General features: G+C 39.6%; 1 protein-coding gene and 1 long non-coding RNA gene across 3 annotated transcripts; one reads left to right on the top strand and one right to left on the bottom strand.

Annotated features, from left to right (window-relative positions):
• The first annotated feature begins 8,055 nt into the window (after positions 1–8,055).
• On the top strand, positions 8,056–11,506 carry LOC112291156 (uncharacterized). Its single transcript, XR_002972360.3, has 2 exons — positions 8,056–10,175; positions 10,448–11,506. It is a non-coding gene; the product is annotated as an uncharacterized LOC112291156 (long non-coding RNA).
• A 4,489-nt stretch (positions 11,507–15,995) lies between these two features.
• LOC112291152 (PH, RCC1 and FYVE domains-containing protein 1) lies at positions 15,996–24,414 on the bottom strand. Of its 2 annotated transcripts, XM_024538219.3 has the most exons (11): positions 24,125–24,414; positions 23,384–23,730; positions 22,447–22,533; positions 22,105–22,194; positions 21,778–21,864; positions 21,379–21,570; positions 19,024–21,225; positions 18,358–18,504; positions 17,263–17,816; positions 16,810–17,063; positions 15,996–16,608 (listed from the first exon to the last, which is right to left on the bottom strand). In XM_024538219.3, the coding sequence occupies exons 2-10, from the start codon at positions 23,456–23,458 to the stop codon at positions 16,937–16,939; spliced, it is 3,561 nt and encodes a 1,186-aa protein (XP_024393987.1). In that variant the 5' UTR covers positions 23,459–23,730; positions 24,125–24,414; the 3' UTR covers positions 15,996–16,608; positions 16,810–16,936. The 2 variants fall into 2 exon arrangements, with proteins under 2 accessions (XP_024393987.1, XP_024393986.1); XM_024538218.3 differs by having other exon boundaries at positions 23,384–24,414.
• Positions 24,415–25,965: the final 1,551 nt, after the last annotated feature.

The raw sequence follows: 25,965 nt of genomic DNA, 5'->3' as shown, positions 1-25,965 counted from the left end.
CGTTCCTTCCCCAATTGTACAACACCCTGTAAGCACTAGAGATCCAAGAATTGCCTTATCCGAGAAATTTGATGGTACAAGATCAAAGTTTCGAGGGTTCATCAATCAAGTACAATTGGCAATTGAACTTCAACCGCAAAGCTATCCAACTCCAGGATCACAAGTCAGGTTTATTGGCACTCTACTTTCTGGTTCTGCATTATCGTGGTTTTCATCTTTTCTTGAACAACGAAATCCAATATTGGACAATTTGGAAGCTTTTTTGGCAGAGTTTCGATCTATGTATGGTGAACACGATGCAACTCGTGTTGCAACAAATAAGATCCAAATTCTGCGACAAAGAAATCACTCAATAATAGTGTATGCTTCACAATTTCGACAACTTGCAATTGACATCAAGTGAGATGATGCTGCACTCATCAGTCAATTTCTTTATGGATTGCAATACGAAGTAAAGAAATTCATGCTCAACTTACCTGATCCTCAAACTTTGAGTCAAGCAATCGATTTTGCGATAAAATGTGATAATCGACTTTTCGAATTTCGATCCGAGAATCATTCACGGGAACCTCAACGTTATTACTCAATGGCAACATCAACATCTTTGCCAAACGTACATTCGGAAGTAGAAGACATGCAAATTGATGCGATACGTTTTAAACCCCTATCTGAGCAAGAAAAGATTCATCGTCGTCAAGAAGGATTATGTTCCAGAAGGAGAAGCACGTTTACGTGTTCTTCAAGCAAGTCATGACTTTCCAGCAGCAGGGCACTTTGGACATAATAAGACTTTGGAACTCATATCAAGAGATTTTTGGTGGCCACAAATGTGGAAGTCAGTCAAAGACTTTGTACAATCTTGTGATATTTGTTCAAGATCAAAAATTCCTCGTCATCGACCTTACGGACTTCTTCAGCCATTACCTATACCAGAACAACCATGGTCTTCTATTTCTATGGATTTCATCACAGATCTTCTAAGCTCAAGATCTTATGATTCTATATTTGTGATAGTAGATCGTTTCACCAAGATGGCACATTTTGTGCCATGTACAAAATCTATCACAAGTGAAGAAACAACTAAGCTTTTCATTGATAATATTTATCGCTATCATGGATTACCTAAAGATATCATATCGGATAGGGGAACTCAATTTGTAACAAGATTCTGGAGGACCCTTTTCAAGATTTTAAAAGTGGACATAAAGCTATCTTCGGCTTTCCATCCTCAAACTGATGGACAAACAGAGCGCGTAAACCAAGTCTTGGAGCAATATTTAAGGTGTACTATCAACTACCAACAAGATGATTGGACAACCCTTCTGCCATTGGCAGAGTTTGCTTATAATAATACGGTACATTCTTCCACGCAATAAACACCTTTCTTTGCCAATTATGGCTATCATCCACGACTTGATACTTTTGATTTTTCAAAAGTTGATAATCCTGCAGCAGAAGATATGGCAAATCGGTTATCAGAGTTACATGCAATAATGAAGATGCAATTGAAGGAAGCTCAAGAACGACAAAAGATAAACGCAGATCTATATCATAAGGAGCAACCACAAATCAACGTGGGTGATAAGGTATGGCTACTTCGTCGCAATATCAAGACTACTCGACCTTATGACAAGTTGGACTATTGTAGGCTTGGCCCCTTTTTTGTTTCTGAACAGATCAACCCAGTTGCATATCGGTTACATCTACCGGAGTCAATGAAGATCCATCCTGTATTCCACGTGTCTCTTCTTGAACCATATAAGACAGTGGATATACAAGGAAGAAGATAAATGCCACCGCCTCCTATAGAAGTAGATAATAATGAAGAATTTGAGGTGGAAGAGATATTAGACTCAAGGCGGCGCCAAAATAAGCTGGAATATCTTATTCATTGGCGCGGATATGATATTAGTGAACGCACATGAGAGCCATCCAGGAATCTAAGAAATGCATCAGCTAAAGTCAAAGTTTTTCATCAACGACATCCATCAAAACCAAGATGAAAATCTCTCTTATAAAAGAGACAAGATTGAGGCAAGATAACATTCAATTTTCTATCCTTGTTTGTAACTTCTTTGTAATTGTGACGCTAATTAGATGAAGAGCCAACAACCAGCGGATTCAACTCAAGAACCTTCGTTTGTTGACTTGCCGGACGAGACATTACGATTGTCACAACCTTCAAGACGACGCAATCGAGATGAAGATCTTCAAGAACGACATGTTCTTCTTCGAACAGATGGTGAGATACAACGCGTTTGGTATCACGATTTGGGAAGGGACTCCCGATGTTTGGTGATTTTGCTAGAGGTAGGAACAACTCCTGATGGTGTTCCGAATATTCTATTCGAAGGAAGTTACGAAGGCCTCAACAATGATCAAATAACTGGGTGGTCTTCCCGCCCTGGTATGGGACACTACCGATGGTTGAGAGGCCCTATCAATCATCTTCGAAGAGAACAGAGATCAAAATATGTGGCGAATACAATTCATCGCATCATAGATTTCCTCAACATATGATGACCGCTCCTCGTGGAACTCGTCTCTAGAAGGGGGGGTAATGTCACGGCCATAATCATGTAAGCTAATAATTACATATAGAAATAGGTAGAAGTAAGTAAAAGTAGATAAAAGTAAGTTAATTCTATAATATTTAATATAGAAGCTTCCTAGAAACTTCCTAGACATTGCTTTGACTTCATTGGTGTCTTTAATTGACTTTTTGGATTAGAAACGTGGTCAACAAGTTGGCCATGTGCCACACATGTTGTTAGCTTGAAGATCAAGCTAACTATGTGGCCCACACTTAGAAAAACTTGCCTTGTAAGTCAAGGCATGTGTCCTACAAAGTCAACACATATTGGAGGTCCTATAGAACGTCGCCACGTAGCCCCTAGTTAGATAGTATATATAGAGACAAGAGTGAAGGCTTCTTCACTCTTGTCAACTCCTTTCTTGCTTCTAGTCCAGGTTCAAGAGTCTTTAGTTTCTTGTCTTGTGGCAATAGCCATTCGAGTTTCCTTTTAGTATACCTACTTGTTTATATTTTGACTTATTATATCGAGATAGCCTTTTTGTGTATATTTTCCGTCATCGAGTCTTTTTCCTTGACATCAATCACCATATATTTTGTTAAATTCTTAAACCTTACATGCGATATGGATTGGAATGACAAAGCCCTTATCAATCAGTTTCGAAATGGATTGAAGGATAATGTCAATGACTTGTTACTGACGATGCCAAAGACAAAATCTTTAGAACAATTTATTATTCAAGCCATTACATATGACAATCAATTATTTGAAAGACATGGTGAACAAATATATGGTTGCAGAGGAACAAATCAAATAATGACGGCAGCTGCTAAGTTTTCAAAAACTTATTTTTCATAGCTAGAACTAATATAAATTGATATGATACATTTTAAATCTCTCTCAAAGCAGGAAAAGAATTGACAATATCAAGAGGGCTTATGTTGATATTGTAGAGAAGCTAAACATATTGCTCAACATTGTCCAAAAAAACAACGTAATTATAAAATGAGAAGTACAATTGCCTAAGAGGACAATGTATTGAAAAACGAGTTGCTGCAACTACAATAGAGATAATGTAGCTAGAATCATATATACCATCTATCAAAGGTCATATTCTTTGCTCTGATCCCTCACCTTGTTTTACAATAGAAGTCTATTTATGACCAAAAAATCACAAAGTCTTAGCGTTATTGGATTCAAGAGCCTCAACTTGTTTTATAAATGAAGAATTTGTCAAAAAATAAGATATATATATTTAATTAAGAAAATCAAACTTACACATATAAAAATAATAGATAGACGTTCATTATCCTTTGGAGATGTTACACATAAAACTATTCTTGTAGAAGTAGCAACTAATAGTCACAATAGTTTAATAATATTTAATGTAATTAAGACTCCTTTTAATCTAATCATTTTAGGATTATTGTGGTTAGAAACATATAATCTTTATATGGATTAGATTTCTTGCAATCTCAATTTTTCCATAATTTAGCCCAAGGTCTTATTAGGCAAGTAGAAATCTATAAGTCTAGTATATCCAAACCCTTGTTGATAGGTACAAAAGCTTTTATGCATGCCGCAAATGAAGGGTCATCTTTTGCTATATATGCCACATCTATTGTTGATGGTGAGAAGATATCAAGTAGTATTCTTAGCTAATATTAAGATTTCTAGGATATTTTTGAAAATAAGAATGTAAATATTCTTCTAAGACATTGTTCTTATGATTGTACCATTGATATTCAAGAAGGAACTCAACCACGATTTGAATCAATCTATAGCCTATCACAAAATTAATTGGCTGCAATCAAAAAGTACATTGATGAGAATTTGGCTAAAAATTTTATATGCTATTCTAAATTTCCAATCAGTGCTCCTATCTTATTTGTAAAGAAAAAAGACAGATCTCTATAGATGTGTATAGATTATTGAGGACTTAATATAATCACCATCAAAAATAGGTATCTTCTTTCTTTGATTTTAAGACTTTTTGATTAAGTAAATCAAGCAAAGATCTATACAAAAATAGATCTACGAGGAGCATATATTCTGGTCTGCATCAAACAAAGAGATGAATAGAAGATTGCTTTCTAAAGTAAGTGTATACATTTTGAATATAATATCATGCCTTTTTTTATTCACAAATGTACCAACTGCTTTTCAACATCTAATGAATGATGTCTTTTGTGAGTTTCTTGATAATTTTGTTGTTTATTATTTCAAAGATATTTTAATCTATTCTAAGAACACAAAAGATGATGAAGTTCATGTTCATTGTGTGTTACAAAAACTAAAAGATGTAGGATTATATGCAAAGATGAAAAAGTGTGTATTCCACATTACTCAAGTTGACTTTTTGGGATACATCATTTCTAATGAAGGCCTTATGATGGATCCAAAGAAGGTCCAAACTATCATGAATTGGAAGATTCCAAGAACAGTAAGAGATGTGCAATGTTTTTTGGGCTTTGTTAATTATTACCAAATCTTTATCAAGAACTTTTTTCAAATTGTAGCTCCACTTACACGTTGACTTCTAAAAAAAACTTAAGTGGAATAAAGAAGTCAAAGCATTATTTGTTGTTTTGAAGAAGGAATTTACTTTTGCACCAACTTTGTATCACATCAACTTTTCTAAGGCATTTTTTATGGGAATAGATGCATCAAACTTTGCATTGAATGAAGTATTGTCACAAATGGGAATAGATGACAAACTCCATCCAGTAGCTTTCGATTCTAAAAACAATTCAGTAGTTGAGATTAACTATGAAATCCAAGATAAAGAACTTATAATTATGGATTCATTTCAAGAATGGTGTCATTATCCAAAAGGCACTTGAAGTCCAGTCATAATACATATAGATTATAAGATCCTCAAGTATTTCATATTGGCAAGTGTTTTGAATTGTTGCCAAGTCCATTGGAAGATGTCATTATCAAGTTTTGATTTCAAGTTCACATATCAACTTACAAAAAAAAAAGGTTTATTAGATGGTCTTTTTAGATGCTCTTATCTTGTATCAAAAGAAATAAACATATCTTTTGGTGAATAAAGAACAATTCTCTTGAAGCTAGAGCATTTTCATCTTCAAGTAATGAAATCAACATTGACTATTGATTCGACCTTTGTCAAACAAATTTAATGAAGTATGTCCTCTGATCCTCTTATTTATGATATCAAGAATCTTTCTTTTAAGTCTCATGATGTTTCAAAGTTTGAGTTCAAGAATAACCTTCTCTATTTTGAAGGACATTTATATATTTCGGAAGGACAAGCACATTTATATGTTCTTCAAGCATGTCATGACTTTCTAGCAACATAATATTTTGGGTACAACAAGTCTTCAAAGCTTAAATCCAGAGATTTTTGGTGGCCATAAATATGGAAGGTGATAAAAGACTTTGTCCAATCATGTCACGTTTGTTCAAGATTAAAAACTCCTCGTCATCAATCCTATAGACTTTTCCAACCATTGCCTGTATTTGAACAACCATGGTCTTCTATTTCTATGGATTTTATTACAAATCTTTTAAGTTTGAGTTCTTATGATTCTATATTTGTAATTATAGATTGCTTCACTAAAATGGCAGATTTTGTATCATGTACAAAATCTATTTCAAGTCAAGAAACAACTAATCTTTTCATTGACAATATTCATTGCTATCATAGATTACCAAAGGATATTATATTGGGTAGAAGGACTCAATTTGTATCAAGATTTTAGAAAATCCTATTCAAAATTCTAAAGGTGGATATAAAGCTTTTTTTGGCTTTTCATCTTCAAACTGATAGGCAAATGGAATAGGTGAATTAAATTTTGGAACAGTATTTGAGATATACCATCAACTATCATTAAGATGATTGGACAATTCTTTTGCCATTGATAAAGTTTGCATACAATAATTTGGTACATTCTTCCATTCAATAAACACCTTTCTTTCCTAATTATAGTTATCATCCATAGCTTGACACTTTTTATTTTTTAAAAGTTGATAATCATCTAATGGAGGATTTAACAAATCATTTTTCACAACTACATGCAACAATGAAGATACAATTAAAAGAAACTCAAGAACAACAAAAGACCAAGTAGATGCCTATCACAAGGAGCAAATATAATTTAACGTAAGTGACAAGGTATGATTACTTCATCACAATATCAAGACTACTTGTCCTTATGATAAGTTGGATTATCATATGCTGAGACCTTTTCCTATTTGTAAATAAATCAATTTTTTTGCTTATCAATTTCATTTATTGGAGCATATGAAGATCTACACTATAATTCATGTGTCCTTTCTTAAGCTGTATAACACAATGAATATCTCAAGAAGAAGACAAACGACACCTTATCTTATAGAAGTGGACAATAATCAAGAATTTGACGTGGAAGAAGTCTTAGACTCAAGGTGGTGCCGAAATAGGTTGGAATATCTTATTTATTAGCACAGATATGATATTAGTGAATGAACATGAGAGCCATCAAAGAATCATTCAAATACAACAAAGAAAGTTGAAGCCTTTCTTCAATGACATCTATCAAAACCAAGATGAAAAATAGCAAATCTTTCCAATGAAAGAAACAAGAATAAAGGAAGATAACACTCTATTTTCTATCCTTCTTTGTACCTTGTATGTAGTTAAAGAGATAGAGAATCAACAACCAATAGATTTAATTCAAGAGCTTTGATTTGTGGACTTACCAAATGAAATATTGCGATTGTGACAACCTTCAAGACAACAAAATCAAGATAAAGATCCTTTAGAACAACATATCTTTCTTGGAATAGATGGCAAGATACAACATGTTTAATATCACAATGTTAAAATGTTAGACTCCTGATGTTTGGTAATTTTATTAGAGGTAGGAAAAACTCCTCATTATATTCTAAATATTTTATTTGAAAGAAATTATAAAGGCTTTAAAAATGACCAAATAATAGGGTGGTCTTCTTGCCATGGTATGGGATACTATCAATGGCTGAGAAGGCCTTTTAACCATCTTTGAAGATAACAAAGAGCAGAGTATGTGGCAAATACAATTAGTTGCATCTTGGATTTCTGCAACATATAAAGACCACTCTTTAACGAACTTGTCCATATAAAGGAGGATAATGTCACAGACATACATAGGTATTTTAGTAAATAATTATATGATTAGGTAGGAATAAGTAAAAGTAGATAAAACTAAGTTAATTTCATAAGACCTTTTAGAGAAGCTTCCTAGAAGCTTTATAGATATTGCTGGACTTAATATGTGTTTGTAGTTGATTGGTAGGTTAGAAACTTGGTCAACAAGTTAACTATGTTTTGGTAGCTTGTAAAACATGCTAATTATGTAATGCGTATATAGAAAAATTTGCCTTCCTAGTTAAGAAACGTATCTTGCAAAGTCAACACATTTAGGAGGTCATATAAGACATCACCACATAGCTCTTAGTTAAGAAGATATATGGAGGCAAGAATGAAGCCTTCTTTACTCTTATCAATGACACTCTCAACTTTAGTCTTGTTTAAAGACTTTCTAGTTTCTTTTTTTGGCACTATCCATTCTAATTTAATATTGTAATACTTTTAAAGTGACTTTCAAGTTCTCTTCAATGATACAAGAAGGTACTGAAGATTTTTTTTCTTTGAGATTCATGTCCTTGACAATATAAAAACCTAAGAAATGTATGAAAACTTATTATAGTTTTTTTTATGGTGACATCTATTGAAATCAATAGCTAATTATTAATAATATGATAGAATAAATAAAGCAAAAACAAGTTCCAAGTTCAATTTGTAAAAAATTTATCAATCATAGAGAACCAAAAACTACCATAAATATTTCAAGAATTGTCATTTGGAAAATTGCTACAAGATTACTTATATTGTTTCAACCTAGAAAATGCCACAATTATAATAAAGCATGTCTAGCTATACATGTTCATTTTAAAATTGATAGTAAGGCACAATATCATTGATATTACTGTGTTGGTAAAGATTTACAATACTTAAAACGATAAAAACATAAAATTCCAAGTTGTTCGAGTGTCCCTTTATCCAAGGGGGACTTGTGAATGTCAGAAGGACGAATGAGGACCTGCGAGGCGCATGCAGGATGCGCACGGAGTTGTTGTGCCGCTTCGACAAAGTCCTCCGAACAGCCGGAACAACATCGTACGTCAGGTTCGACACACCACCGTTAAGGGGTAATGCGGTGCAGATTACGAAAGCTACTTGGTAAGCATGGGCGTTGAGTGTTCCATCCGTTGGGGACGTTGAGCACATCAGTGGCCCATATTATTTGCAGGGGAAAGGATACCTGAGGATGTGAATCGAACCCTATATATGGTGTCCTTTCCGACCTAATGCTCAGAGTGCGCCCGGCGGGTGAGAGCTGACGGCAGGACTGGGCGGGTTGTCTTGTGTGGATCCATCTCGGAGATCATGCGGCGGCGGAGTGTGTGTTTGTGCTTTCAGTTTCTTGTGTGCGAGGGCGTTGGAGGGTCCCTTCGCGTCCAGCTTAGTTGGGACCGATCCTTGCAGGTCATGGGAGTGTGCGATGAGCGGGCGTTTTAGGGTTTTCCATGTTTGTGTGCGTGCGGTGTTGTCGGAGGATGCGAGGCAAGTAGACGTGGGAATGCGTTGTGCGGAGATGGTGTGGTGCGGGTGCGAGCTATGAGGATTTTTTATTACCAGTATAAGCCAGTTCTGCTACTGAGATATGTGAGTGATAAACTGGTCAGAGACTGAGCTCTTGGGGTAGAGGGGTGGTAGTATGTGGTGTGGCGGGGGAGCTTTTGTGAAGTTGAGCTGAGTCGAGGGAGGGGTGGGAGCTCTGAATGTGACGGCACATGATTGCCAACGTGGTGGGTGTAGTACGGTTGGGAGTGGTTGAGTGGTAGCCCCCGGCGCCGGTGGATCGAGTGATGAGATACAAACGCAAATCTTAGGACACCTTCTTACATGGCGAATGCCGTGGATGAGAGTGAAAGTTCTCTGACGATTATCCACTGTCATGAATATCGAATGAGTTGTTCTTTTGTCGGTGTGCTGCTGTGACGACTAACCGAAATTATACATGTTAGACTATGGAGATGGCTTTGGTCATCCGTGAATAACAAGAATGGATCTGAGCAGAGTACTAGGTCCGCTGTGCGGGGGGGGGAGGGGGTGTTGGACATGTCCGGTGAACAGAAGGATGTGAGGGTCTGATGCGGGAGCTGGTTGGTTCAATCAGCTCGCATTTGTGGGTGGACGTCGGTGAACGTGGCGGGGTTATGGACAGATGATAGAGTTTCGAAAGCATAGGATGAGAATATTGGATTCCCCTTCCAACTGCGGTATGAGGAAAAGTCCTGTTCCTGATGCTATATCACTTGTTTGGGTGACTCCGCTTTGTGTAATGCTGTGAGGTTATCCTGTTTGGTCAAGAGAAGTGATGAACATTTTAATCCGTTACCACTCTGAAGGATGACATGTGGACGAATATTAAACCATGGCTGTGGTTCTGATCTCTATTTCCGCGTGGTTTGATATTGCTACAAGATCCGTTGAACTACTGTTGCGAAGGATCGTTGAATTAGTGACCGGACCTTAGATTTTGGTGGAAATCTGGGTCACGGTTCTGGGGCTGCCGTGCTCACTTGGAGGTGAGCATGTATGTTAGGTATCGAGTGTGGTCAAGAGAAGTGATGAACATTTTAATCCGTTACCACTCTGAAAGATGATATGTGGACGAATATTAAACCATGGCTGTGGTTCTGATCTCTATTCTCGCATGATTAGATATAGCTACAAAATCGGTCGAACCACTGTTGCGAAGGGTCCGTGAAGTAGGTGGAGGAACATTTGGCTTTGATTTTAAGGTGGGGTTACGTGCAGCTTGCTGAGTGTGTCGGTGGGTTGTCGCTTGTCGAGGCAGTGATTATTGTAAACCAATTGCTCCGCACCCGGTATCGCTGTGGAGATAGCCAGGAGGTGGATTATGGTCCTTGACATAACCACTTCAGAGATGTTATGAGGACGCGCATGTGCCTCCTGGTGCGATGTTCGAGCTTCTCGTGGATAGTTGTTTTATCCTACCCGGTTTCACCTGTTTGCTATAAAAAGGTTCGTTTAAACGAAGATGTGGGTGTTCTGCCTGCACACTGTGCGACCAATGACGCAATCGACAATCGAAGTGCAGCTTTGCCATGAGTTGTACCTATTAAATATGTTGCTCAACAAATTACCTACGCCGAAGGTATATACGGAAGACAACCTTCCACTCAATGTGCATTTGCAAACAGTTTTATCCAGCATTCGAAGTTCCATGTAAGCAGACGAACCCGCCTCATAAAGGAGAGGATAAATGTCTGCGGAAGCGTTTGCGTTGTCCTCATCACGGTAGCGCAGCTTTCCGAACAAAGGTCCTGGTAGATTTTACATGTATTTATGATAATCCTTCAACCAACTAAACAGACTTGAAAGGAGACATGAAGGTGAAACAAATGACTACTCTACAACCAGCTGAAGAGGGAATTCAGTTGTAAAGGAAGTGCCGATGTTTTGAACGCAATGAAATGTTGTATTGGGTGGACTATCTTGTTATTATTCATTGTTCAACAACTGATATCTGCTTTAAGAGTAAACAAAGGAGAAATATTTGTATGAGAAGGGAAATGAGCGACGTAGTAGTCACTCTTCAATGCAGATTAGAGTACAAAAATGATGTTGGTAAAATGCATCATAGCCTCAATTTCATCATATGTACGAGTCATACGAAGTAGCTCTTGTGGTAGCCGTCCAGAGACAATGATGCTTTTGGCCTGATCAACAAATTGTAAACTGTTTCTAACATGACATCCTCGAATGAAGAAGCTTGTAGTTGAACTTACAATAGTTACTTCATATGAATAATATGAATAATAGTCTAAAAATCGAAGTAACGTGTGAGAAATGTCCGTCCAATCTGTACAGTAAAGCTGCCATCATCAAACAAGTCTCCCATTTCTGTCCTGTTTTCTCTTGTGGATTATCAACTTGATGGACATATTTCTTAGATTACTCCATTCTCAATGAGATACAATTCCTCCCTCTATAAGTTGTATTCTATAAGTTGTATTTACAGCTCTATAACTTGACAAAGCATAGAACTGATTATTATTTTTTTATCTTTCTTTTTGAGCAGTATAAGATAGTGGATGCATTGGGAAGAAGATAAAAATCCCATGTTGTAGTACTAGACAAGGATGAAGAATTTGACGAGAAAGAAGTTTCAAATGGAAGGTTGTGTCAAAATAGGTCAGAACGGTTCGTTTGATGTAGACCATTGAAAAACCAAAACTTATATATGGTAATATAAACAATACAACAGTGGAATATGTCCACTTTGTTGTCAAACTTAAATATTGTCTTATACTTTGTATTGTCAAATTTAAGCTAATATCAATATCACTCAAATATTTCATTCACTTCTTACAAATCATGACCAACTTGTTAAAATTGGAATAAATTGATTTATTATATACTATCAATTAGAAGCTTTTTCTACAGTATTTGACTAGAAAGAATGAATATGTATTCTATTTTCAAATGAAACCAATTCTAATGTTCTATCACATGTGTATAATTATATTCATTTGTGAGGAGTCAATCAAATGCTAATATGTTGACCTTATAATGTGATTATATGCAATTGTATGACTCTTAAAACAAACTTGAGGCAATAGGCATATTACAACTTTGAAACAAAGTTATGCACTTAATTAGTTAAGAATTTGAATTATATAGCCAAATATTTAAGGTTAATAATCAATGGCATATCAAAATATCTAATAATAAACATAAATTTAAATAGGCAAATGCTATTACTAATTTTGACCTTTGTTGCTTGCAAGCTTCCAAACATGTGTTTATTGTACTTATATTCAATGTAAGAATAAAGCCACAACATTTAATGATCAATTTACAATAAAAAAAAATCTAACTTAATTACAATTAGCTTCCAAACCTACAACAGATATATATAAGCCTTTGCAACAATTTCCAAGATTGATCTCCAATTCTTCTTTTCATGTATATGCCCTACAAAGATCAATAACATTTCAACATTAGAAAATATTTTGTTTAACTAAAGACCTCAAGTTTGAAGGATTTGTGAACTACTCATATGTGCATTGCATGTGATCCTAGCCACTAAATGTGTGGCACATATCCCTCCACAAACTGTGCCACCTTTCCTCTTTTGGCTATATTCTTGTTTTTAGTATGGCCTATAATAGAAATTAGGATTTTCTAGCATTACAACAGAATTTTGCAAGCGATTTTGAAGAAGAAGTTCTGATACTATGAAGAGTGGAAGAGGTGTTGGCATCTATTACAAAGACTCACATAAATCTTAGTTTACAAAGCTTGCTAGTAACCTCAAAGATTGTTTAGAAGAACGGTGATTAAGGAAGGATGGGCATCTAAATTTTTAGGTACTAAGTAAGGCAAATGGAATGTAATGCTCAATTATGACAAGAGTGGCTATTTTTTGAAACTTTGTCCATTGTCTCCAATCTTTCAAATAAGCAAGGTTTTGATCTAAAAGTTTGGCTTCCAACTCCCATAAGCTTCTCCACTATTTAGATGAGATTATTAGTGTGATCAAGTCTAATATATTAGCATCTAGTTATTTATTCCAAATATAATCAAATAATATAATATACTAATTTATGTGCATGATTCTTATGCTAATGTAGGCATTTCTATTGTAATTAATCACATTGGATAAGATTCTATATCAATTTTAATTTAATAAAAAATGAGCTTTTACACATTTGAGTCACTTAAACAAACCAAATTTAAGACATTCAAATTCTATTGTAGATTTTATTTCAAGACGATAATTTTAGATGCTTCTTTTAGAAAGAACTTTGTCAATGGGCATAAGTTAGTATTACAACTCAACATGCCTAATATTTGTCAAGCTATTCTACATTTGATTAGATAAATCATGAATTGTTTGCAAGAAAAAAAGATTTGTCAAATGTAATGTACAAATAAGAGAATTTATTCACCTAGTCTTACTACCAAGACCTTGCTTCTCATCAATTTTCATCCCTAGATAAGTAGGACTATCTAAATCATCAATCTATTCTAATTCGGTCTTTAATTCAACCAAGGTATTTGGTTTTGATGCAAAAATGTTCTTGTGTTTTGTATGATGTTTTTCATTTATAGGAGATTGCTACCAAGAGAATATTGTAATACTTTCTTTCATTTGCTTACAAGGTTTTGTATTTAATTGTTTATCAAAGTGAAGATTTTCATGTTTAAATTGCATAGAAAGTAAAAATATGATTCCAAGAAATAACATATAGTTAGATATTGCCTACAATGACAAAGATATCTAGAGATACCCTATACCTAAGAAATTTGACATGGGCTCTTAGGTAACCCTCAAAGAAGATGGTGTTTGAAGTGATAAGATTGAAATTATCAAGTCTATAGATTATCTTCTATATACATTGATACAATGATGGTATGTTGATCTTTCCACTATTGAAATTTTAATTTGAATCCAAAGCTACCTAAAATACTTTGTATATATAATTATAAGTTTTTAATTGATTCTTTGCAATATTATTTATTCTAATATTTGGTAATTAACATGAAAGAAATTAGTGATTGTCATCTTACTAGGTTACAAAGATTATTATATGTGTTACATATTAATTAAACAATTGACTTATCAAGGACATGTATCTCAAAGAAAGAAAATTCAATACATTCTTATGTTACTCAAAAAGATTAAAAATTCACTCAAAAATGGTAATATATTGAATTAGAATGGCTATTGCCAAAGACGAGAAGACTAAAAAAATCTTGAAACAAGCCTAAAGACTAAAAAGGCATTGACAAGAGTGAAGAAGGCTTCATTCTTACTTCCATATATACTATCTAACTAGGAGCTATCTGGCAATGTTCTATAGGACCTCTAATATGTGTTGACTTTACAAGACATATATCTTAATTTATAAGGTAAATTTTCTATATATATTCCATATAATTAGCTTACTTTACAAGCTACCAACACGTTATTGAGGTAAAGAGAATTTGCCTTAAGTAAACATTGAGCTTTTGGCTGTCAATAATTGCTTAATCAAGCCTCAAGATTAAAAAAAATACTAAGTTTATATATAAAATTATTCCTATAGAGGCAATTATATCAATACACAAGCCTTAAGTACCAAAGATCACCAAAAATGTGATAAAAATATTATAAATCCTTGTATATCCTTAAGGTGAATTTTTCCCAAACTTCAACAACTCATATTTCATGATTGGACCGTCCAAAAAAACCAAAATTTTACATGAAGTAATGATGTGTTTTTAACAACTACCACAACAAATTTCAACTATAAATTCGTTATGGATCTTGAAATATCACCAAAATCCTAATAGTAGTGTCAAATCCATGTTTATATACACCTATGTGTAATTTTATTCATATCTCACAAATTAAGTACTCAAATACCTTAAAATTTTGATATATAGCTTTTTAACCGAATAGCACATATTTTTTAAAATTTTGGGCTAAAAATTCATCTAGAAACTTAAGATATGGCTCCAACCATACTATCAACAAAACAACTTACTTATTGCCTTTGAAATTAGATGTGTTGTCTTCGAATGAGGGTAGGCTCATGTACATGATGGATGGAGCTTCGGTTTGAAAACTGGACCTGCTGACTTGCAACTCTGAAAGGGCAAGGCCACTTTAACATGCATGAATTAGAGGAGACATGGTTTGCATGGAACTCCCTTCAGTTGTTTGATATTTCTTCTCTACTTTTGATAGTAATATTGTGAATAATATTTATGCTTTCAATCCTTCATAAGTTAGAGAGTTCCAATGAAGCTTCTCTATGTGAGAATCAGGATCCATCATCTTATTCTATTTCTGATTTCTTTTTATGATGACCATGAAGGTGCCACTGAATAATTTTTACTTCAACTCTTCCTTGAGATTTCTTGACATAGTTTCAAAAGTAACATAATTTTGAGCAATTTAAAGTTCAACCTAAACATGCTTGTGAGGTCATACTACTTTCCACACAACTTCATCAGTTAATTTTCTAACTTAAATTAAATTAACTAAACGTCCTTGCTTGACATCAACCTAACCATTTACTAAAATCTCCTTACTGGGTGCCAATAATCCTTAAAGCTATGAATTTACAGAAAAAGAAACCCCAACCAGCTATAGTCTAGAAACATTGCCACAGGTCAAATTCAAAACTTCGTTAACCAACAATATTCATGCACTTGTAAATGAACTTCCTATTTTGAGAAACAGGCTTAGTTACAATTACGAGATTACCCACCTCAAATATCGTCTAGTAGCAAGCTCTTATCACAAACTCCCCAGACTAACTATTACTTATATGCAGCCAAATTCTCCACGTAAACCCTTGTATTTGCTTGAATACATATCCGAGAGATGATTACAAAATGATTGGTACAAATTTATATTACATATGGTACAGACCAAGCACCAGGTAATGGTAGAAGAGCTATAATACAAGTCCTGACAAGCTGCTCTATAAAATTCCAAATCTAATCAATAGACTAAGCTACAGAGAAGAGTTCAACCTACACATGGAGAGAGGCGTGATACATAAGACAAGCTGTTCCCACATCTTGCTATTATATCATGCCTGAAAACACAGTTGACAGGAACAGGGAGCATCCTCCATGTATGTCATCTGTGTGGGCATACAATGCACCCTGATACAATTGAGAATTAATAGGAGTAGCCTGTTCAATACCAGTGCATAATCACTGATGAAAGGAAGACCCGTTGAGGAAGCGGAATTAAATGCTGATGCAGTGAAAGTTCCTTTACTGTGTCATCCAAGCTTCGATGGAATTAACAAGAAAACCCACAGCTTAATGTCACAATTCAACCAGAGATTTGTATCGTGGCCTTTTTTTAAAACTAGCGTTCTTCTTACACAAGGTGCTATTGGCATCCCTTTCCACGGTATACTCCACATTGCGCTTCAGGTAAGAAGAGGCAATCGGAACAAGCTCCAAGTAAGTTGCCGCTGCAAACTGCAAAGCAGGTTTTACTGCCCTTCAGTAATTCAACAACAAAAATACAAGACCAGCTGCAAAGTATTGCCATCGCAAGGCAAAGCAACTAGTTGGCCCGGTAACCACGACTTACACCTCACAGGAAGGTAACAATGTGTTCCCACTTTTTAAGTGTAACAATACAGTCCATTACAGTTTTCACAAAGCATTGAAAGATACCTCTTCTCCATGTTTCCTGTACACTAAAATGCTCCAAACCCCCGATGTGTCAGTATGAACCCGGCCTAGAAGAAAAAGGAATCGACCTCCCGAAATCCTCTTGCCGGCTTCCAACACGCATGGCAGCTTAACCAGGAGTTTCACTAAGGTTGCTCCTTCTGTCGATTCCGCCTCGTACTTGGTATTGTTCATGTACTCTCACCCGATTCTCTGCCCACCACTGCTCAGCTTCCCTTTCACTGAACCGTTTTCGACTGCACCATAAACGCGAAGGCGAAATAATTCTTAACACAGATTCATATCCACAAAATTTTCACCGACTACCCCAGAGCACTAAACTACGACAAAATACAAACTAATCAGATTCTGAATTTAACACCAAACCTTGCTGGACAATATTTACTTAAAACAACAAACAAGGTGCACATAGATTTCTTCGCAAGGGAACCCTACCTGAACCGCACGCGTCTCAAATCCTTACCGCCTTCTGGGAGGGCTGTCAATGTGATGTACACCCCAGGTTCATCTTGCTCTACCCACTCTGTCTCGGGCTCTCTTCCATTCCCAACCAACACAGGACAAGCTGAAGTCCTGTTCCCTTCCTCGATTCCCTGTGCTATATCATCTCCATTCATATCTTCCGCTGGCCTAGTTGCCACTCGCTCACTTCCTTCTATCCTGCCCAATGTACTACTAATGTCAGCCTCCGTATGAGGGGAAGGACCTGAGGTAGATGGAAGGTTGTCCTGTCTTTGAGAAGCCCGTACTGAGAGTGTCTGAGAATTGGCGATTCCATTTGCCTCAGTATCTTGGATGTTGAGGGTTGACATGTTTGGTCTGCATTGCTGAAAGACCGAACCCAGGCGTTCATTGCATGGCGTTCCCAGTGAGTCAAGGGCAGCATTATCTACAGCGTCATTTGTTACGCCGAGACGGGCAAGAGATAAGGACACTGATCGAGCGTGTTTGAAACCACCTTGAGGCAACCTCTCTGCCATCTCTTTCAGCTGCAAGGTGCAAACACTACCGTTAAGAGGACGATACACGAAGAAATTCAATTGAGCAATGGAATGTCAACGGAGTGAACAAACTCACAGAATGACCACGAGACGATGTTTCACCATATAAATCAGGAAAAATGCCGTAAAGGACAGCTACAAGAACCGTCTAGAGATATATACGTGTCGTATGCTACACGGTTCGCTACAGATTCCATTATCTTCAATAATTGCAGAACCACTTCTACCCGTGATCTCTATGAAATAAACATGAAAATTTGAAGTAAAGAAAAAAGCAGAAACTCGGAGAGTCTTCACCATTAACAGGTACATGCACCAATATATAATTACCTACTCCATCACCTAAAGAATTAGGGTGGAATACTACACCCATGCCCTTCATAATTAACCAAAACGTCCGTCAAAATTTAAAATTTGTACAGTTCAAATCAAATTCGATTATCAACTTCAATAGTCTGACCTGAGTGGCATAAATAGTTCAGAGAAAAAAATCTACAACTGATCAACTAATTTAAGTTGAGGATTAAACCTGAGTGGTAAGAGACTTGATTACTTCTTTAGCAGCCCTAGACTTGGCTGACTCCTCCGTAGCCATCACAACAGCATTCTGGAGTTGCTGTGCGGATCGCTGAAACTCTCCATCAAGCCTCTGAAGCTCCCGGGATAAACTCTCAATCTGAAACAAGAGGAAATATAATTAACATACACGATCATCACATCCAACGCCACCACCCGATTCTCAATTAACACTGCATTTGCAAAATAGAAAGGGAACAGTTAGCTGAACAACCTCCTTTTACTTCATGGACACCTCAATGATACCCCTTTCAATTTCATATCAAAATTTGATATACTTTTATCCATCTGTATTTTAAGGCTCACATATTATCCCATCCTTCAATTTTATCAATACAAACCTTTGTCAAATTAATTTTGTATAAGTGTTTTAATACTGTTATTCTTCATCATTCATCAATGGCAAATATAAAAATTAAAATTAAAATTAAAAAAAAAGGAAAAACCTCATTTAGAATCAAAACTAGTTACTTTTACTTTTTCCTGGGGTATATGCGGGACTGCGTGCCACTTGAGTATCCACCTAGTGGTTCTCAGTAGAAATATTGCCAAAATTTAAGTAATCCAACTCCAAAATTCCAAACGAACTTCCGGTAACTTTCTCAGTACAAGAACATACATGCGACCTCAGTTGAATGTTTTCGCAACTCAAAGTATCGTTCGTCTTCTTCAAATCCTCCACCACCGTCTTGGGTATCGCCAGCCCAGACCCCGTTGGAGTCGGCGTCGTCGATCGAGGAGGGCTTGTCCGTCTCGACAGGGGTGACACTGCTCTTGACACCGCCCGACCTGACACTACCGAGCTCGATATCGCCAGCGGACCGTTCAGACTTGGTTGGAATGGAGGTTTCGAAAACCCCGCTGGAACGCTCACCGCACCCCACGTCGACCCGCCACTCGTCCCGTTCGGGACTGGTGATACTCGACTTGATGAATTCTCCGGCTTCTTGCCCCGCTTCATCCCCAACTTCCCCTCCCCCGCCTTTCCAAATTCCAATGTGATCGGCGGCCTCCCTGCGTTTGGCGCCTGAGGCCTAGGTACCCGGAACTCCCCCTTGCCAGATCCTTCTTTCACCTCCATCCCCCGATTCCGGCTCGGAGCACCCCGCTTCGACAACGACGCTCCGGCTCCTACTCCGCCCTCGCTCGCCTTTCGAAGCTTCACGCAGCACGGATCGCATACCCGATACGGCTTCCCTGGATTCGGAGCCAACGACGCCTTCAGAGCCTTCTTCGAGCTGCACGCGTGGCAAAAAACCAGCCCGCAGTTGTAGCAGTTATGCCGCTTGCGAGTGAAACTAAACGGTTGCCGGCACCCAGAGCACGCATTCTGGTCCGCTCCCGACAACCACTTGTGCAGGCATACAGCAGCTGTAAACGTTGCACCGCACGCGATGCTCTTCACCTGCTTCTCCTTCAGCGCTTCCACCAGCGTCGGCGTGTTCCTGTCTTCCTGGTCCCCGTGCCCCAGTCGCCCGTTCGCACCCTTCCCCCATGTGTACACCTCCGACTTCAGGGTCACACAAGCCACGTGATGTGCTCCGCACGCTATGTCTTCCACATACGCATCCACCAGCCTCCCCTCCACCATCCCTGGCAGCTTCCCATCCGCTTGTGGATCCCCCAACTGCCCGAACATCGAACTCCCCATCGTGAACACCTCCCCCTTCGTCGTCAGTGCCACCGTCAGGCTGTGCCCGCACGCCACCTTCCGGAAGTTGTGATCCACCAGTGCCGCTACGCACGTCGGTACCAGCCGCTGTTCCTTGTCGCCGTGCCCCAATCGCCCCTTATCCCCGTCCCCCCACGTGAACAGCTTTCCGGATGAGCAGCTGCTCGCGCTCGAGCTTCCCACCATCACCTCCACCACCGCTGCGGTGTGCCACACTCCGCATGCCGCCCTCACCGTCCTCAATCCCTTCAGCGACTCCACCTCCCGCGGAGAGTATGCGCTCTGCCTGTCGTTGTGTCCCAGCACCCCGAACGTCCCATCCCCGAACGTGAACAGCTGCCCCGCCGTCGTCACCACCGCGGTGTGCCAAGGTCCACATGCTATCGACGCCACTCGCACCTCCTCCAACGGCCCGTTCACTCGCTTCGGTATCCAGTGGCTGATGTCGTTGCCGTGCCCCAGCAGTCCCAGGCTGTGCGTCCCGTCCCCCCAAGTGTACAGATCCCCGGACAGCGTCACCGCGCAACCATGATACTCCCCGCATGCCACAACTTCCGTCGTCGACGATGCCAGAGCTTCCACCAGCTGAGGATGTGACACGTCGCAATCCACCCCATGCCCAAGCCGCCCGCCCGACTCCTCCCCCCACGTGAACACCTCTCCCTGCTTCGTCACCAGTGCCGCATGCTTTCCCCCGCAGGCAACGTACTGCACGTCAAGAACAATGGCAGACTCCAAAGCCTTCGGCAGAGGAGCATCCAAGTTCATAGCGCCACCAGCGCCGATTCTCACTGAACCGCCCCCCAAAATGCCATCGCCTACACCCTCCCCCCACATGTACACATCACCCAACGCCTCAGCGTGGTGTGACCCGTCCTCGCCATGCTGAGAGCTCTGGCTCGACGAGCTCACAGCACTTGACATGCTGATTCTGTAATTGTCAGATTGCCCCGCGCCGACAAGCCTCAGCTGTGCACTCACGCTGTCGGAACCCATCGATGAACTCCCGGAATGCATCGACCCTCCTACAGAACCCGCGTCATAGTTGTTCTTTGTTTCTACTGTAGATAGTGATCCACCAAGATATCCTTTCTCTGATCGCAAAGGGCTGCCTATGAAACTCGAAGTTTTGAAAAAGTCTCCGCTTTCCTGGCAAAGCGAATGCATGGATTTCGAAGGAAATGAGAAGCACACACATAGGAAAACTAGAGTACGCAACCTTATGTCATTGATGATGACCACGATATCACAAGCTGAACTGTATGAAGAAATTGAGGGTAATCATTTGTTTCCGAGACGTACCCGGCGTAAATTGTCAAAACTTCCAAAGCGTGATGTCAAAGATAAACTGCTCCTCTTGAGTGAATGATTGGTAGCATTCGTAGATCCTACATGATTGATGTTGTTGAGCTTGGACTTACGCAACTGAGCGCCAGCAACAGAGGCCTTCAGACCCACGAACCACACGTCCGCCTCATCTTTATCCTTGCATATCTGGAAACAAACACATGCCGGTTGCACGGACTTAATTTCCCGTCCTCTCTTTCATCACTTCTTTCTCATTCCAAACAGCGTGGATGGCATGGACTGCTCTGGTTTTCCGGGCAGTTCATTATATGCAGACCAATTGCAGACCTATTGCAGACTAATTGCAGACCAATTGCAGAATGCCCAATGTATCAACTGCGGTAGAATACTCACCAAATCCAGCGACCGTTCCTCGTTCGAGTATATCAGTGAAAACGACTGGCACACCTTTCCTGGCCTTGGATAACGCAAAAAAACTGGCTGTTGCGATAATCACCTACAGCTGTCAGTTCTTAGCTCGTAGAGAAACGGGAAGCTTGGTATACAATCGCTCTGCGTTAACTTCATCAACGACGCATGGCTTCTCATTACTCTAGTCTTTGATAACGGAAGCCGCTCATGAGCAGATCGCAAGGAACCATTCTGATTACAATAGAACGCACAATGCACAGCTCAGCAGCACCTACATTCTGCGTAACATTGGTCCGGTAAGGCACTTACTGTACGCTGCCCGGATAATATTTTAGATACAGTACTCAACCAAAGTTTCTTCTCCTCTCCCCCGGAGTACCATATCAGTGCATTCTCATCCTGCGTAATGTCATCGTGAGTAAGATATTCCAGTGCTGAAATGTGCCAATGGCTGGGACTACGATGGTGAAGCACACGCAAACAACTCAAATTTGGTGAGGGAGAAGAATGATGACAACGGACACTTGAAACAGAAACAGGAGCAGCAAAACAATACGCCTACTTCTAGAAGATGGCCACACTGCGATAGGCAAGAAACCACCAAGCTGGGCACCAGGTTTAGGGTGGAAGGCAAGTTAGTCCAACGCTTACGTTAGAAAGTTTGAATGGGCAGAATTTGGGTTTTCCGCGTCGGCCGTACTTCAGAAGCTGGGCTCCTTTCTTCAATGCAATAATAGCCTTCGTGCAAAATTTACAGCACATGAGACAGCGTTGTACACAAGTTTCAACAGGCAAGCTCTTTCATAGATATATTATTTGTGAGTTAGGAGAAGTCCTAAGAGGAGACGTGAAGCGGTAATGATCCGCAATATCGTCTAACTATGGTAGGTACCTATGCGAACACGGACACACCATGATCAAGATGACAGACTGAACATCAGTGTTAGAGACATAAACTTCACAACATAGTGACTGCGATAATGAACGATGTTCGACCTAATCCAAATCTAGAATAGATAAGTTTTCGAGACAACAGACAACTTCGTTTGGCGGATAGCAACTTATATGACCACATTAAGTTCTATCAGCTAGTCAGATTCTGCTGTCATTATCAATGATCAGTTATATTCTTGAATTCATTGGATTTCAGACCTTCGTTCAATATTTTTGCGCATTGTGGGCTGTGGAGGAGCAACGACTGTCCTTAAGCTAGTCAGGATTACAAAACTAGCTCATGCATGTCAATAAAACGTGAGATATCCAATTACTACCAGACATCAATGACAAATATTTCGTGTAGTCCAATTTAAATGCCTAATGTATATCGCGCATCAAAATTTCCCTAAAAATAGTACAAGACTTAGCAGTAGAAAGCGGCAAGTTCCTGCAATAGCAGCACTCCTGACACAAACTTCTAGGCGCCTAGATAACCTATATTACAAAACATCAACCGTACAAAAAGACAGGTAAAAGATCGCAAACAAGGCCCTCCCGTTTGTTAGCACGAAAATAATGCGAAGAATGAGAAACACAGAACTGCCAAAAAGAACCTGATAAGAATTAATAAAGGCATGTTCAAAGAGTCTACCTGTTCAACGTCACGCTCGAGATTTCCGTGTCGTGAATGATCTGCCATTCGCTGCCCTCCCTTCCCTGAGTGCATCACCTCAAGCAAAATCACGGCATCTAGTCCTCGTAAATTTGTAGTTCAAAGTCTATGCCATGTACGATTGAATCTTATACCCATACGTAGTCCTTATTTTTCGCCATCATCCTCAGCCCTTCCTTTCCGCTGCTACAGAAAAGAATCATAAATTTGAACCGGATGCAATCATTGTAAATCCTCCAGCCGATGTGTAACCAAGACGTTTCCTATATGAATTGCCAGACTTCATACCCCAAACGCTTTCGAGCAATATGGTAAGCATTCCGCACCTACAGGGAAGTCAAGAACCTCCTAAAATGAATCCTCCGAAACAAACTCGTGAGTAGAAATCTCTCATGAGCAACAAAGGTTCACTTCATCAAGAAACTTCAATAACAAATATGGGGCAGCATAGCCTACTCCTTAAAACGGCTTGCCAAAATAATATAAGAAATAAAAAGAACATTCGCTTCTAAAACACGCGGTAGCTCCTCATTCCCTGCTGGTCCTCTACAATGACACTCCCGGAGACCATTCTCTCAAGAAGAACCGAACCACGAGAAACCATCCCTGAGACTTGATCGCACCAATCATTTTCCCTTATACAACCACCTCTTTCACAATCCAACCTGCACTCAACCACGAACCCGCAAAACCCTAACGCTAACCTCTCATTTGCCACACCTGTAGCACCTCCACTATTCAACGATCCCTTCAATTCAATAACCAAAGCCCTTCCTCCAGCTGCTGGTGTTTCATCGTTAACACCCAACGACCATGGCGACGAGGAAAATCTTCATTCCGACACCAATATGTCAAAATCTTCTCCTCCAGGGCGTGCTTCTGCCCGCTTCCACAACTTCATCAATTGCGGCATGATAATCCTGTCGATGGAAACACAATGACAGCGACGAACACCCAATCATGCATGGGGATACTCTTCTCCACCTCCTCTGCCCCCTCCGCTCCCCTCCCCTCCCCTCCCCCTCCCCTCGCTCTTCCCTTCCCCCCTCAATCCTTCGATGACGCAATAGAAACCAAAAAAGTCTCCGAAGACAAATGCTCCAAACTGCCTACCCAATGCATCTCCGCGTTCACTACTCTCCAGTCCTATGGCCGTGGTGGCCTCCACGTGCCTGTAGTAGGCTATGGCCACTGAAACAATCGTTAGATCATTGCTGCGAACTCAGTTGGCGCGATGTGAAGCACGTCCTTTTGCACGCCCAACCCCACTTAAGCATTCTGGCGGGCCACCAACTCCGCCCTCGCCCACGATTTCCACTCGCCCTGCTCTACTGTAAATAAACCTTGAGCCTTCGTCGAAATCTCACAGATACCCCAGATTCTTCTCGAGCGGGGGGTTTGTTGGCATCTTCTGAAGAGTAAGCCTGCCCTTTCGGCCTTCTTTCGGTAAGTAAGACGCATCCCTTGCCAAAATACGAGGACGTGCGCAATTCCGCGCAATCATCCGTAGATTTCTGACTATCGTTGAAGATGTCATGCAACGCGAAAATCCGCGCAAATTGGTTGTCTTCTGTCTCTCGGAGATATACACGTAGAATATCCTCCCGTGTGCGCAACGCAGGGTGCCTAACCAGTTCCCATGGTTCTAGTTGTAAGTGATTGCCTACGCAACGCAGAAACTTTCATGTTGACACAGAGTCCTCAAATTGTTTTACATCAGGTGCAACAAACAATGGTGCTGAGTTAAACAAGCCATCAAAGGGGTTTGGCTAAGCTCATTCGCATCCTGAGACTTCACATTCTAACTGACAATTATACGATCAGCTCTGTGCTAGAGCAGCGAGGCTAAGTTGCTGGATGCGACGGCCTCAAGCGGTCTTGACAATTTCGGGATGAAGTCCTTCGTGCATACAATTCGAAGCCATGTCCGTCACGCATTGGAAGTTCCTACAGCTTCCTTGCCTCAAATCGAGAACTGTGTCATTTGTGAGGATTTACAAGGCTGAAAGTTTTATCGAATTTCTGACAATCACAGCGCGAAACAGCTTTTCATTTTGCCGCTAACCATAGCTTCAATGAGTTATCGCAGTCTGCCTTGTGAGAGCTGAAGGGAACGCTTCAGAGCATCTACCATCCGATGAACGCCGAGAGTAGCGGGAGTCAGTTCAACGATATTCCAATTGAAGCTGCATTGGCTTCAGGAGTCAAAACTCCTCGTGATACTGTATGTGTGTGTTGTGTGGACGCAGTATTGAATTTTTTAGTGATCCTGGAACTTAAGTCAGGGAGTTCAGCCCAAGCTTCGACACAATGTAACCGAAAAGGTCCTTGCAATTAGAATGACAGTACAGATAGTCGACTGTAATTAATCATGCCCCAACAAATCAAAGAACCAAACTCGTTTGACTTGATCTGAAACTTAACCGAAAAGGAACTGGTCAATCCACAACTAGTTGGAGAGATTTTTACACCGTAGATTCTTGTACCGTGGTTGGAACGCTTCTAGAATTTCGACAAAAATCAAATCCGGGTGAAGATGAATGTGGATCATAAACGAATTG

Source organism: Physcomitrium patens, chromosome 14 (assembly GCF_059467195.1).
Source record: "Physcomitrium patens ecotype Gransden chromosome 14, ASM5946719v1, whole genome shotgun sequence".
NCBI lineage: Eukaryota > Viridiplantae > Streptophyta > Bryopsida > Funariales > Funariaceae > Physcomitrium > Physcomitrium patens.
This window is presented reverse-complemented; position numbering and strand designations above follow the sequence as displayed.

What these genes read in the sequence shown, in the direction of transcription:
- LOC112291152 (XM_024538218.3), bottom strand. Translation starts at nt 23,458, where the DNA reads ATGCACTCAGGGAAGGGAGGGCAGCGAATGGCAGATCATTCACGACAC. An exon ending in TCGAGCGTGACGTTGAACAG is followed by an intron (nt 22,534 to 23,383) that starts GTAGACTCTTTG and finishes TTTTGCACGAAG; the next exon opens with GCTATTATTGCATTGAAGAA. An exon ending in AGGAACGGTCGCTGGATTTG is followed by an intron (nt 21,571 to 21,777) that starts GTGAGTATTCTA and finishes GTTTGTTTCCAG; the next exon opens with ATATGCAAGGATAAAGATGA.